The following is a 14,219-nucleotide window of genomic DNA, read 5'->3' as shown; positions in this document are numbered from 1 at the left end:
ACATAGAGCTAATTCGCTGCTTTTAATAAATAAAAATAAGCAAAAATGCCTTACTTTCCAGCAGTGTCTCAGCATTTCTTCACAGCATTTCTTCACAGCATTATTTTATTATGAGGCTGTTTCTATATACTATAACAGCTTATTTGTGTGACTTATTATCTTACATTTGTTTGTATCGATTTAATTAAACCTTTTGCACAATTAAACAAATCAGGTAACAAAATTTGATTCAACATTTTTTGAACTAGTAGTCGGAAAATAAAGGCATTTTTTAAGGTTATTATAAAAACCATTCAATTAAATTACGCGTAATTGTTGACTTACCCTGTACATCGGCAATGCTAAATTCAAAAACTCTAATTTGAAACAACCGTTGGATATTATAATTCACCTTATTCACAAATATCATGAGATGTCAGTTAGATTTTTTCCAAATTATAGTTACTGCCACGACATTAGAATTTGCATTTTTACAGTTGCACCTTGAAAAATTAATAACTGTTCCATATATAATATTTTGCATAGAATTTAGTACTGTTCCTCTGAAAGTAAGTACACCCTAATTTATATCTAAGCTATATATTATTTTTTATTTTGCTTAAGAATCAGGTGCGCTTTTTAAAAATAAATTATTCTGTACAGTTATTTTTAAAAAATCAACCTCAATATTTAGCATTTTCAATGATTTCTTAATTTTTATGATAAATAAATTAAAATAAGTCAATTGTTTAAACAGTTAAAACAAGTAAATAAATATCAAATTTTGAAAAGTCTGAACTATTCCCAATAAGGAAGTATATAATGTATATATATATATATATATATATATATATATATATATATATATATATATATATATATATATATATATATATATATATATATATATATATATATATACATTATATGTATTTTATATCATCGTAGGCTTGTGCTTGTGCTCGTCTGGGAAACTCAAGATATATAGGTTTGCGTTGTTCAGTGAGCTGCCCATATTTTCGCAATTTTTCTTCCATATTCTAAGTGTCTAGAGATATATCTTAAACAAGCAGCATCCTTGTTTAAGTCTCCTATTCGGTGAGAATCCGTTGGATATTTTATTGTTGGATTTCTATAAAGTTCATCCGCAGGCAACATTGATATTTTCGTACTCATTTACATGCACTTTGAGTTATTTTCCCTCTAAACAGTCATTGGTTAATAACGAGATTTGAAATCACTCGCATGCACATCTCAAAAATTTTTTTTCATAGTTGCTGCGTAAGTTGCTGTATTATTGGCATTAGGCAAGACCACCTTTAGTAGCTATATGCTTCACACACACGATATGACACGACCGCCATTAGACAAATTTATGTTTTTTAGATAGTTATAATTATTTGCAATGATTTTATGGTCGTTTTTTACAACTTAAATTAAAATTGATCCAAAAAAATAGGTTTTATTAAAATATTTAATTTTGCAAAAAAGACAAAAAACATATTGTTTTTAAAGCCCGCACATTTGCTACCCTGACCACGTTTATCAGTAAAATTTCAGTGGCAGGGATATTTCACTCAGGAAGTTGTTTGAAAAGTTAGCGTGCCAAGATAAAGTAAAGATGAATCACCTAAGATTTTTGATATAGCATTTTAGACGTTGGTCGTAGTTCAATTTAAGTTAAGTGAGAAGCCGAAGTCGTGGAGACACTTTTCGGTTGGCTTCATTTAGTCTGGCTCTAAAAGTGGTTAGGTTCTTCAGCAATAGTACTAAATTACATAGTATTAAATTAATTAGTTCTTAATATAAAAAGCTCGAGATTTTGTGGATAAAACAATGTTAAACCGGCGAAGGCGCACAAAAGAAAAACGAAACCGTTTGGCTCTTACCAACTTGTGGCTGCAGTTCAACCAGTGTGTGCCACATCTCCTTCGTCGCCTGAGTGTAGAATCCGATTTCCGCGTTTGGATGAAGGCCGAAGGCTTCCGGGCCGCTGGACAGCGGCAACTCGTCTATAAACGCGACGTAGTCATCTTTGACGCCGTCCGGCGGCAGCACGTAGTCCACCCGTTCGTCGCGATAAAAGTGAAACGGTTGGAACGGGTCGAACAGAAACTCGCCCATATACTCGTCCATATACGTTTTCACCACTCGTCTGTCGTAGTCGTCGATGACCCGACCACCGTACATCACCTCGCCGATCAAATACTTCAGACTATTCCACGGTATCCGCCTAAGGTCGTTCATCGGAGACGCTTTCGCCAGATACGTGGCTAAAATGCCGACCCCTACGTTAAAGTCCGATTCGTTGAAGTCACGTTAAAGTCCGATTCGTTGAAGTCGTAGCAAATGTTCCAGCCTATCTTATCGTAGCGTCTCCTCTCCTGCACTACCGCATGGAAAAACGCCAATACATAGATCAGTCGTTTAAAGGCGGGATGCCCGACTTCGTCCAGTGTTTGCGGTCGCATCTTGAAATATGTGTTCCGCAGGTTCAATTTCAGACCGCTGGGCGGCTCGGTAACCACTTTGAGGGAACCCTGAAGGATGCCTATGGGGAAATTTACCACCGGATCCGTAGTCAGCCACAGTCGAAAGTCCGGATGCGGTTTGCTAATTCGTTCCACCTGCTTCTCTAAGCGTCTGACGAAAGATAGTAGCAGGTGGCAGTTCTGAAACATCAACCACTGACCCCGAGATATGGCGGTCTCCAACAGAGCCGCGGCGATCACCTCCTGGCCTTGGCCCAACGAGAGATGACGAAACTTTCCACCGCCAAAACCGGAACGATCGGCCAACTTCATCAGCTCAGCCGTCGGGTCCGATCCGGGGCTAAGGATGAAGATGACCGGAGTTGTCGGGCCGCTTTGCTCATAGATGTTGTCCATGCCGATTGACGGTGGCATTATGTACTCTTCGCCCATGATTTCGGTTATGTAATCGCCGATCGCCCGGTATATTCTGTCGATTCTGAAGCACCGGAGAAACACCAGAATTTGGAACGGAGATAGCGTTTCTCTATAACCGAAGGGAAAGTCTTCTGCCTCCGGGGCGTCGGAATCGTACCACTGCTTCCATATGTTCGAGTTGCTTTCGATCTGGTCCGGTAGTCCGTCAAACTTATCGGGAAAAAGGACGGTGAGTTTGAGTATATTTTCCCAGTTCTGGGTTCCGATCCACGGCGCCGGACACTCTCTGGAAGATTTTTCCAAAGAGACGCTCCCCTAAAAGGAACAAGTTGATTTCACGAAAATTCTAAAGGTAGTTTTCTTGATGGTATTGTACGTCTGGCTCTTTTTGAAAAATTAAAACCTGATTTTTCATCGTGCACAACTCCTATAACAATAATTTACAATGGAGCTCCATAATGTGTAACTAATTTCTGATTTGGTATAGGTATAAAGCTTGATTCAATAAGGGTTTCCGCATTAAAATAATAAAAAAAAATAAAAATATACAAACATTTTTATTTGCTATTTTAGATTAGTGTATTACAATTAGATATGAAACATGATGTCATTCAAATGATCCCCGCGACTCATGTGGCATGACGTAATTCGTTTATTGAAATTTTCTATCACTTTTTGACACAATTCAGGTTCTATGCCGGCTATCTCGCGTCTAATCTCGTTTATTTCTATACATTCTGCTTTTTAGATACCCCAAAAATAATCTAGGAGAGTAAGATCACATGATCGCGGCGGCCAATTGATATCGCCGTTACGTGACATAATCCGACCAGGAAACTTTCCCCGCAGCAATTGCATCGTTTCTCTGGATGTGTGACAAGTGGCTCCATCCTGTTGGAACCACAAATCCACAATCTTCCAACTGCTCCCAGAAAAAATCAGATATCATGTTTCGATAGCGAACACCATTAACCGTAACAGCGTTCTTCGCATTATCCTCGAAAAAAATAGAGCTAATTATTCCTCCGCACCAAAATGCGCACCAGTCACTTTTTGAGGATGCATTGCTTTTTGAACAATCTCTTTTGGATTTTCTAATCCCCAAATACGAGCAATGTGTTTGTTTACAAAGCCCCCCAAGTGCAAATGTGCCTCATCGCTAAAGATGATTTTCGTTGAAAAATGAACCCCTTGTTCTCGTATCCATTCTGCAAACGCGCGGCGCTGTTGATGATCTCGAGGTTTCAACTCCTGAGTTATATGGGTGGAGATTGGAATACGTCATACGAACTTAACTTAATACCACTTTGAGGTTAGTTACAGATACAGTTTGCTCAAATTTTTGAACCACATTCAAATTGGCCTCTCAGAAGGACGTATAGTCCGAAATGCATTTTTTCTTGATCGACCATTTTCATAATAGACTTGTACAATTTTTACACCTTGTCCAGTCGTATATTGCTCCATGACTAATTTTGTTTATGTTTTGAGGTTAGAAATCTCATATGATAAAAAACAAATACAGTGGCGTTTCAAAAATATTTCAGATTGTAATGTGGAAACTCTTATTGAATCACCCGTTATATAGGTTATTTGTTGCAGGAATTATTATTCCGATCTATCGTGGAGTTTATAAAATACGTGAAAGAGCATAATGCAAAAATTTGTACCTTGGATACCGTCTACGTAACCGTTAATCCCAAGTTGGCACATATATAATAATATATATAATTCCACCCAATCGCTTTCTAGGCCGAATACTGCGCATTCTATGACAATATGGTATGATAGGCGAAACAGGTAAATGCAAAAAATTTAGCTCTTGTAGCTTAAAGAACGTTAAAACCAAGCGGCACCGTTCGCCAAAGTTGGTCAGTTACGGGGAATAATTTACTACGAAAAATGGCAATTTTCAGCTTTTTGTCTATAACCGGAACACCCTGTACAATTTTGATTAAATTCTTGGGTTATTGTCCCAATTCTTGTGAGTTTTTTTTCGATAGGAGATACGGTTTTAGAGAAACAAAAAACTTTAGGACTTTCCAGCAATCCTGCCCATTTTGAACAGCTTTCATCTGTTTATAGAACTCTTCCTGCGGAATTTCTATTCGATAACTCGATATTCCGAAACAGAGAACAGAAAAAAAGGCTAAATTGATCTGTACGGACAGCGAATACGTAAGACTTACCGTTATCGAGATCTGGTGTTTTGTGAGGAACGTAGAAACTTTCATGAAAGTCGATTTTATCCGTTTCTTGAAAGTAACTAGCGATCTTGCTTCATCGGAACGACACGAATCAATTTAAACTAACCTTTAGGAAAAAGTCCAATTCGGACTGAGTGACCCTGTCAGCGTTCTGTTCCAACCTGACGGTCATCTGGAACGAAAACAGCAGTTTGTGCCTCTCGAATATACCCGTACAGCCGCAGTCGTAGACATTCTGGGTCAGCGTAGACACGATATTCATTAGACGACGATCCAAAACGGTATGCGGCAGGGCCTTCCTCAACGAGAATGCGAATACTTCCAAATACGACGTCAACGAGTACTGGTACATAGCGTTGACCGCTGCCATGTCGGCCATGACGAAAAACAATACGGCGCCTCTTATAGCCACCGGCCGGTAGACGTCTCTAAGCCTGTCGATGTCTTGCGACGTCTAAGCCTGTCGATGTCTTGCGACGTCTGAACCCCCAGTTCCAGCTTCTCGGTAACTTCCGACGCTTTGATTTTCGTGTTTTCCAGCGTTTGCACCAGTTCTACGTTGTCCAGCATGTTACCCGTGGTGGTCGACAGCTCGCGAAGCAACGAATCCTCCAAGTTTTGCAGCAAATTTTTATTCTCGCTGGTCTCCTTAATGAGGACCTCCCGTTGCTCCTCCAAGTCGGGCCGTTCGTTTCTGACTACGACGCTCAGTAACTGATCTTCCAACCCGGTAAGCGTCACAGTATAGTTTATAACCACAGCGATGGCGTATACCGACGGGTTGAACACCGGGTTCGCAAACTTCGTAGTCATGTAGAGTCTAAAATTCGGGTCCCAGTCGACCTCCTTGTCCCCCAATATTACGAAAGTCCGACCGGCTACTGTTTTCAGTTTTTTCTGGATAACGTTCTCTACCACTGGATCTATGTAGTCGTCAACGTCTTGGAACAGTACCGGCGCTCCGTAATTAATAGCCATGTCCAACTGCTTCAAGAAGTCGACGTCTCCGAAACTCAACGTTTTCAAGTTGTTCTTTTCCTCGCGCTTTTGGATCCAGTTCGAGGCCTGCTGTTGGGGATCGATACATAGCGGAAATCGGGAACCCTGTACCGTCATTATTCCATTCTGGATCGATAGTTCGTCGGGTGGCAGCCTCTGCGACGTCCACAGGCTGACTTCTACGTCGTTTGTAAGGCTGGTTTCTAGCTTAAACGGCGACGATATCTGTACGTTCCGCGCGGTGATGTCATTCAGCCAGTTTTCGTACACCATTTGTCTCCTAAACTCGAAAGTGAATGGTCCGCAATAGGCCAGAAATGCCGCGCAGAGCAAACAATCGCCAACCAGTTTCTCCTTATTTGAATCAAGCACGCGAAGGTCTTCGGTCCAACGGATCTTCTCCGATTTCAAACCGGATATGAGTTTATCCGCTGCTTCCAACCTTCGCATCATCAAATCGGTCTCGATTTGAAGTTCTTGCCGTCGCTGCATCGCCTCCATGTACTTGCTGTGTAGCTTGTCTAGGTCGCTCTCTAGCTTGGCTATTTCCGCGTAGAGTTTATCAAGGCTGCGTTTAGCGCTGTCGTATTCCGCCTGAAGCTGTTCGACGCGGTCCTTTTTCGGTTTGACCTCCCTGTATACTGCGCAGTAGCCCAGAACCGCTTGTACGAACTTCAACAAGCCGTAGCCGGCCTTACTTATAGTAGCCATCTCGTCCAACTTACTGGACCGTTTCATGTGCGCTTTGACCGTCCTCACTTGAGCCTGGGTGATCGCATCGCAGTTCATTTCTTGGAGATTTCTGAGAAAGTTTGCCTCTGCCATCATTCCTGTATATAAGATACATTAATGAACATATCAAAAGTTGACCCCACTTTTCAAACAATCAAATTTGAATAGAAAAAATCATATCAAACTGTTAATAAAATTAAACCAACATATAGAGCGTTAGTGAAATGACATCCTATATATTAATTAATGAATCTCAAATCCAAAAAAAAAAAAAATTCGGCACTAGTATAACAATATTTGGGCAACAAATATTCAATTCGATATACATGCACCTATCAGGACGGCACGTATGTCAAGATCTCCGGCTCCATGGATCACTGACAACAATAAATAATAATAAAATGTTGCGATTAAGGGATAAAGCATACTCACGCTATTAAAACATTAAAGCTAATGTCGCATAGAATGCGTACAAGCAACTTAAAAACTTATTAACTATGAGCGTGAGAAATCAAAGTATATCTCCAGCATCAATTTATAATCGATCCAGGTGGATTTTGGTGCACTTTAAAATTACTTAATATCAAAGGTTCTCCTAATAGTCGACCTGAAAAAGTAGGCACTGCTAACGATTTTAATAATTGTCTTATTGAAAGTATTGCGGATGTTGACATTGATAAAAGCAATAATATAAACTTGCGCAAGTATGCCACTTCAAGATTTCATGGTTACCTGAGGGAGTTTGTCTTTTGTCGGATGGACGAGATTGATATTAAAATGATATTTGCTAGTGCACATAACTTTTTTGGTCAATAACCTCTAATTAGTTTCCCTACCTCTGGAAGCGCGCCAACGTGATTCCCATTCCAAGTGAACTGTCAAGTATTCGGTCGACAAGTGTATTACCAGGGCTTTCAAAAATTATATAGATAATGCAGGAACAATTTAATGAATATTTCTTGCAGTTCGAAGTTATCCCTTCAATACAGTCTCGATTTCGTGCAATGCATAGTACAGCTACCGCCTTGTTAAAGGTAAGCGATGATATTTTTAAGATTAGCGATGAAGGAAAGGAAAAGGGAGGGATTTGCAAGGTTTTTCAAAAATTTCTTGTGCCCATGCTCTTCTCAGAAATGAAACGAAAACTAAGGTATTATTTTTTGGAAAAAACGATAGCTCGTTCAAGAATATTAGTTTTAAGGTTGACATTAATAATGAGAACATTAATATTACCGATTCTTGCAAGAATTTGGGTGTGTGTTTTTTAATAGCAATCTTCGTTTCGAAGTTATGGGAAACCATATATTCAGAGATACTTTAAATACAGACATCAAACTAAAGTTATGCGACACTTATTCTTTCGAATCCGGATGGCTTAAATTAGACCGAAGATTCTTTCTCCTCTATCAGTGTTCTTTCAGCTATAACGTCACAATTGTTTAACTCCAATCCAGATGATATCAAGTGCTGCGGGACCGCTTCCGACTTTAGAAAGCGTCTTAAAAATAATCTACTGTGCAATTAACACTTTTTTCCTTTTTATTTTGCTTATTTCTGTACTTCCTTGCAGCATCTCTGTTCCACTGAAGTGACTAACTATAAAAATGTTTTCAGTTTTTTTTTGTTAAAATGTGTATGAACGTACAGTGATACAATGAAGTTAATGTAGATTAAATTAATTCAGGGTGGTTAGGTGAGTAGCTTTGCTAGATTTCACCACCATCCTATGTAATACTGGTTTATTTCTTATTGTTTATAGATATATAAATAAAGACCTGTTATTATTATTATTTGTTGTTATTATTATTATTATTATTATTATTATTATTATTATTATTATTATTATTATTATTATTATTATTATTATTATTATTATTATTATTATTATTATTATTATTTTGTATACTAATACTGCAACTAAGTGCAAAGAGAGTGACACCGAATAAAATATGAATTTAGCATCAGAATGGGCTCCAGATTCTAATTAGATGTCCGTCAAATAAAAAGCTATGTGGCTTAGGTTCAAAATTTCGAAACGTTTTATTGCATAAGCTGCATAATCCTGTAAATGATTTAATCGAACCTTTGGCGGTCTTCCACGAAACCTCTTTGTATCCCCTCAAAATGACAACGCACTCGCACACGATTTGCACCGCTTCTGGGGGAGTAGCAAACGAACGAATTTCCGTGATGTCGGCCTTATTTAAGTCGGATAGCGCTAGTCGAGCTGTTTCCAGAGCAGGCAACGCAGCCGACAGGGCCTCTTCAGCTTCGGCTTGTTCTACACTAATAACACGCGCTTGCTCTTCAATTTCGGTACTCTTCAACGAAGCCACGTCCTTCTTGTTTGTCGCCGCTAGGGTACCTGCCTCGATTTCTGCGAGCATTATTTCGCATCGTCTCGTTGCCTCCGCCACCACAATCTTCTGTTCTGCCAGTTTTGCATTCAAGATCGCCTGGTTAATGAAAATATAGTTTAAGAAAACTTTTCCCCAAAGAGGAAATCTTCTGAAAATGTCTTTTCAATAAAACTGTCACATAACAATGTTTTAGATGTTGAACATACAAATTTTGTGAATCAAAAAACTGTGCATCAGTGGGGCACATTTGCGAAATTACAGATTCTCACTCACTTCTAAAGAAGATTCTACGAAAACTTTTAACACATAACACTCCTTCAGGTGGCGAATATGAATATTTTAAGAATTAAAAAACTGCCTCGGTTTATAGCATTGAAACATAGATGAAGAAATTACAGATCCTTTCGAATAAGAGCTTCTAGTAGAGCCATCATGCTACACCACTTACTTATTATTTACTACTTACTTATTTTTGAGCTAGCCAGTAGAAACATAAAATGGACTATAATAACGTTTGCCATTATTTAATAAAAAGAAGAAAAAAGCATAAAATATTATTATTTCAATACGCTGTACTTTAAACAAAAAAAGACATTTCAAACAATTTTATCACATCTTTGAGAGAAGTCTCCTACTTCCTTTGATCCGTAAGGCTTGGAAACACCCTGTCTAGTGTCTTTGCTGATAATACAGAAATTTTTGACAAACGACAATGAAAAAAATTGAGATAGGTTCATCAACCAACATGACCGCTAACAGGTCAATTCGACAGCTTTCAGGTTAGTTTTGGTTAGTTTTAGTTAGTTAGTTAGATGAGAATATAAATTTTTAACTGTCAAACCCTTCAAAAGCCTTATTCTTTTTTAATGGTTCAATTTTTCGTTCAGCTTGATGCCTTTTTTTGTTGCAGTAGAGCATAATTACATTAAGTTTTATGAAAATATATTTCAATATTCAATATTTTTTTCCTAAGAAGCGTATACTCATATATTTGCTTACAAATTTTCAGTTAAAACTATGGAAAAAAAATTATAAGTGCGTCATATTATTTATAAATATATTATCCGCGTATATAGATGTGTGACACGCGGAACAAACATACGATCAGAGATCCCTCGTAATCCCGTAGAATAACGAACGATTGCACATGATGGGCAAGCGGCCGCAGTCAGCTTAAATAACAACACATCAAAGGTCCGACGATAACATATTTTAATTCTGTAAACTTTGCTGAAATGACGGGTGACTTGTTGTGTCTTGTTGGCAACACAAACCACTCATTCGTATGTTTCAATTCAAAGCCTCCTTCGGGCGAGGCTGATGAAAATCAAGGAACTTGAGGAAAAGCAAAACATGTTGCAGCATTTTTCGTTTATCGATCAATTAATTAAATAGTATTCACCTATTTCCTGTTAATTAAACCGTAATAAATAATTTTGTACAAGGTGGTCCGTCTATTGCTTTAAGCATTTGCAGCAAGGCCCAAAACTAATATGCATGTTACGGGCTCGATTTTCGAGAGAAGTCAAAAACTGAAAACCGCATCGTGATATGTCAGGCATTTTTGAGCTGCAGGGTAATTCTCAAAAATGTGCGATTTTAAATTAAATAATTAATTGTAAGAATAGAGTTTTGGGAAAAATCTTTTTTTTTTAGTTTTTTTAAGTTGAAATCTCTCTATTTTACCTGTTTTTTCTTAGAGCCTTTAGTTACCGAGATATCACAATTATATATTTCTTTAAATGGGGTAGCCCCAATTTTTCTAAAAAAATCAGTTTTCTAATAAAATTTCCTGTCGATACACCTATTCTTATTAAATAAGATAAGATTAAAAGATATTGGCAATTTTCGATATTTACAACAATAGGCGCTGTGCGCGCCCTAAATGTGTAGATAAAATCGTTGCCTCATCCGTCCAAATAACTTTCCTGGAAAAATCGGGGTCTTCTTGGCATTTATTTAGGCACCACCTGCAAAGTGCACGTCTTGGAGGAAAATATCGTTGCCGTCGGGGTCGATAGGGAATAAACTTGTGTTTTTTAATCACCCGCACGGGATTGCTGCGTAGAATTCCAGTGGTTCTCTCCATAGTCAAAGTATTTGGATTAATTTCTATTTCTCCCAGAATCGTTAGTTATTTCAACTCTCTATCTCTGGCTAGGCTTCTATACGCCCTAAGGCGAGGTTTTGTAAAGGATGCGTATTCTTGTAGATGACGTTTTAACTTCAAAAATGTTTTTGAGCTAGGTTGCCTTCTTTCTGAATATCTCTGGAAATATAGATTTAACGTCGTCTGTAGATTTTTTTACTTTCAATTTAACATTTTATCATGCACTTTTGACACTTGGGTTTGTGTATCATGGCAATTGTTTTTATCTGATCATAACTACCTAGATAGATAGCGTAAAACTGCATAGGTTAAGCACTACTATGGTAATTATTAAAAATTGCAGATATCTTTTTAACTATTTAATAAAAATACGTGTATGGCACATCGGTTGACAGGAAATTTTATTACAAAACTATTTTTTTTAAATTGGGGTATTCCATTAAAAAAAATGTAACTTTGTGTTATATCTCGTGAACTAAAGACTTTAAGGCAAAATTGGTGAAACATGTAGATTTGGCCTTAAAAAATCTTCAAAAAATGTTTTTAATAAAAATCTCTGTCTTCACAAATAAAAAAGTGATAGAAACGCACATTTTGAAGAATCACCCTGTAGCTCAGAAACGCTTTGATATATTATGATACGGTTTTTAGTTTTCGACTTCTCTGGAAAATCGAACCCGTAACATGCATATTAGTTTTGGGCTAACTATGCTGCAAATGCTTAAAGCCATAGAGGCCCATCGAATTTGGACCACCCCGTACATCATAAAAAATGTTCCTAATTTGATATTTAAAATTTAAAAAAAAGGAATTTCGGTAAACTAGAATTTTAGTCGCAAAGCAAGTGCTTTTGCCAACTTGTGAAGGCTCGTACTGCAGGGCGGGCGTTAAGAACTCACCAATTCGGCGCTAGCCTCGTCGATTTTCCCCAGACCGCTAGCTAGACGTTCGCACTGGCCATCAATGAACCTCCCCTTCTCCCGCAGCAGACGCAGATACGTCGAGATAAAGTCCAGGTAGTGTTTCGGAGTCACGTAATTCTTACGTCGCAGCGTCATCGCGAAATCTGCCGTAAATTGGTTCACGGTCTGATGCACGTGTACCACGTGCTCGATGATCGTCCCGCGATATCCCTCCGGTATCGCCTCCGACTCCTTCAGCGACACCGACGCGACGGCGAACAAAGCCTGCAACGGCCACGGAAATATCCAGTCGATGGTCGTGTTGTTCACGAGACCCGGAAAATTGCGGCAACGTTTGCTGAGCATTTCACCCGACGGTGACATCGACAACACTAGGTGGAGATTATCGATGCACGTGTCTACGAAGTATTGCCAGACGCTGTCTTTGGTCAACCCATAACCGTATTTGACGGCCATTTCTCTGCACTGAGCGACCACCTCCTCCTTGTCCTCATCGTTAAATAACGCTGGCACGTGTCCGACCATCAGGATGGTGTTGATAAACTCTAAGAAACCCTCTTCGATGATCTGGGATGCGCAGAAAAAGAATACCGTTCGTTTTCGGTCGATCCCCAGCTGGTGATAGAGCCGCTTGAGGTCTTCTTTAAACATGGCTTCGTTATATCCCCTGCACAGGGTGATGGTGAACATTTCGCATTCGGCGGTGAACGCCGCCAATTTCGTGATACTCGCTTTCCCGCTGCCCCCCACTCCGATAAGCATCACGTGTCCGTTCTCCAAACGCAAGCCTCTCTGGACGCGAGTCAGGTGCTCCAACGCGTCTTCGAATAGAACCATGTCCAGTTTCTCTTTGTTCTCATTATAAAGCTCTAAGATTTCTTGGAACAAGAAGTAAACCGCGTCGTAATCGAGTAAATCTTCGTAATCTCTCTGCTCGCCTATATTGCAAGCGTTTCTGAAGTCGCCGAAGAGCAGCGGATCCCTCATCGCATATTCGACTACGTCGATCTCCTCCTCTTCCTCCTGTTGTTCCGGTTCCTCATCGACGAAAACGTAATCCTCGTCGTCTAGTGGCGGAGGCTGCCACTTTTCCTTTTTGGGAAAGTGTTTGCCCAATAGTGTAATCATTTCCGTCGTCACCAGTTCTTGATCTTCGACGCTGATCAGGCGATCGCAAAAAACTCTGGTGAACTCGTTCCTCCACACTCTCACCAATTGGTGGAGAGCGTTGAAGTACCTGCGGTAATAGTTAAACATCATGTCGTTGCATAGCGGGTCTCAAAATATATCGTCTTGGCTTTTGACGGACTCATAACATGTCTAGCCTATCATAAACGTAAGGTCATTTACCCTTCAAGCAATAAAAGCAATCAACCAACAAAGAGCCAATTTATCAGTACAGAGAGGTATTTTAATTTTAATAGTGTCGACACCTTAGAAATTTTAAAATCGTTTTTTATGTTTAGACGGTTGAAAAAAATTTCGACAACGGATTGGAGAATAACGAACTAAAAAGAAACTGCCATCTAAATAAGCGCTGCAAGAGAATCGTTTTACAAGTATACAGGGTGTCAGTATTTGGGGTATTGGAAACTGTTGCTTACATTGAAAAAAACTCCGTATGTATATGCCGAAAAATAATCTAGCTTTGTTGTATTTTAAATCGATACCCTTCCGTAGATACAGGGTAAAAAAGGAAAATGTTTGAAAAGCCATAATATTTTTCTTATTTTAGGAGCTGAAATATTCAAGAGAATACAGCGATGGTAAAAAAATTAGGTACTATGTTACGTACGGCCGAGGTCAACGTTTGTTTTTCATATGGGTGCCATATTGAATTTCTAAATTAACAAAATCCTCTTTAATCCGGAAAAATAACCAAAATAAGATTTCAGGACAGTAGGCATTGATATTGCTAGTGAATTTTAAAACAGTCAATAAAATTGAAGAGAGAAGAAAAGAGGTCAGTAGAATTTTAATACATACCGTTGAAAGTTTTT

The 14,219-nt window shown here is 38.8% G+C and overlaps 1 protein-coding gene across 1 annotated transcript in view; it reads right to left on the bottom strand.

The window, feature by feature from the left end:
- The window catches only part of LOC132697435 (dynein axonemal heavy chain 10), a 104,341-nt gene that overhangs the window by 4,584 nt on the left and 85,538 nt on the right, over positions 1-14,219 (bottom strand). The window contains 6 exon segments of the mRNA XM_060662956.1: positions 1,869-2,283; positions 2,286-3,203; positions 5,202-5,549; positions 5,582-6,924; positions 8,910-9,282; positions 12,196-13,456. Of these exon segments, the coding sequence (XP_060518939.1) occupies positions 1,869-2,283; positions 2,286-3,203; positions 5,202-5,549; positions 5,582-6,924; positions 8,910-9,282; positions 12,196-13,456 (4,658 nt within the window).

Source organism: Cylas formicarius, unplaced genomic scaffold, assembly GCF_029955315.1.
Source record: "Cylas formicarius isolate icCylForm1 unplaced genomic scaffold, icCylForm1.1 PGA_scaffold_10__41_contigs__length_53128322, whole genome shotgun sequence".
Classification (NCBI taxonomy): Eukaryota; Metazoa; Arthropoda; class Insecta; order Coleoptera; family Brentidae; genus Cylas; species Cylas formicarius.
Note: the sequence above shows the minus strand (reverse complement) of the source record. Positions and strands in the feature narration are given on the sequence as shown.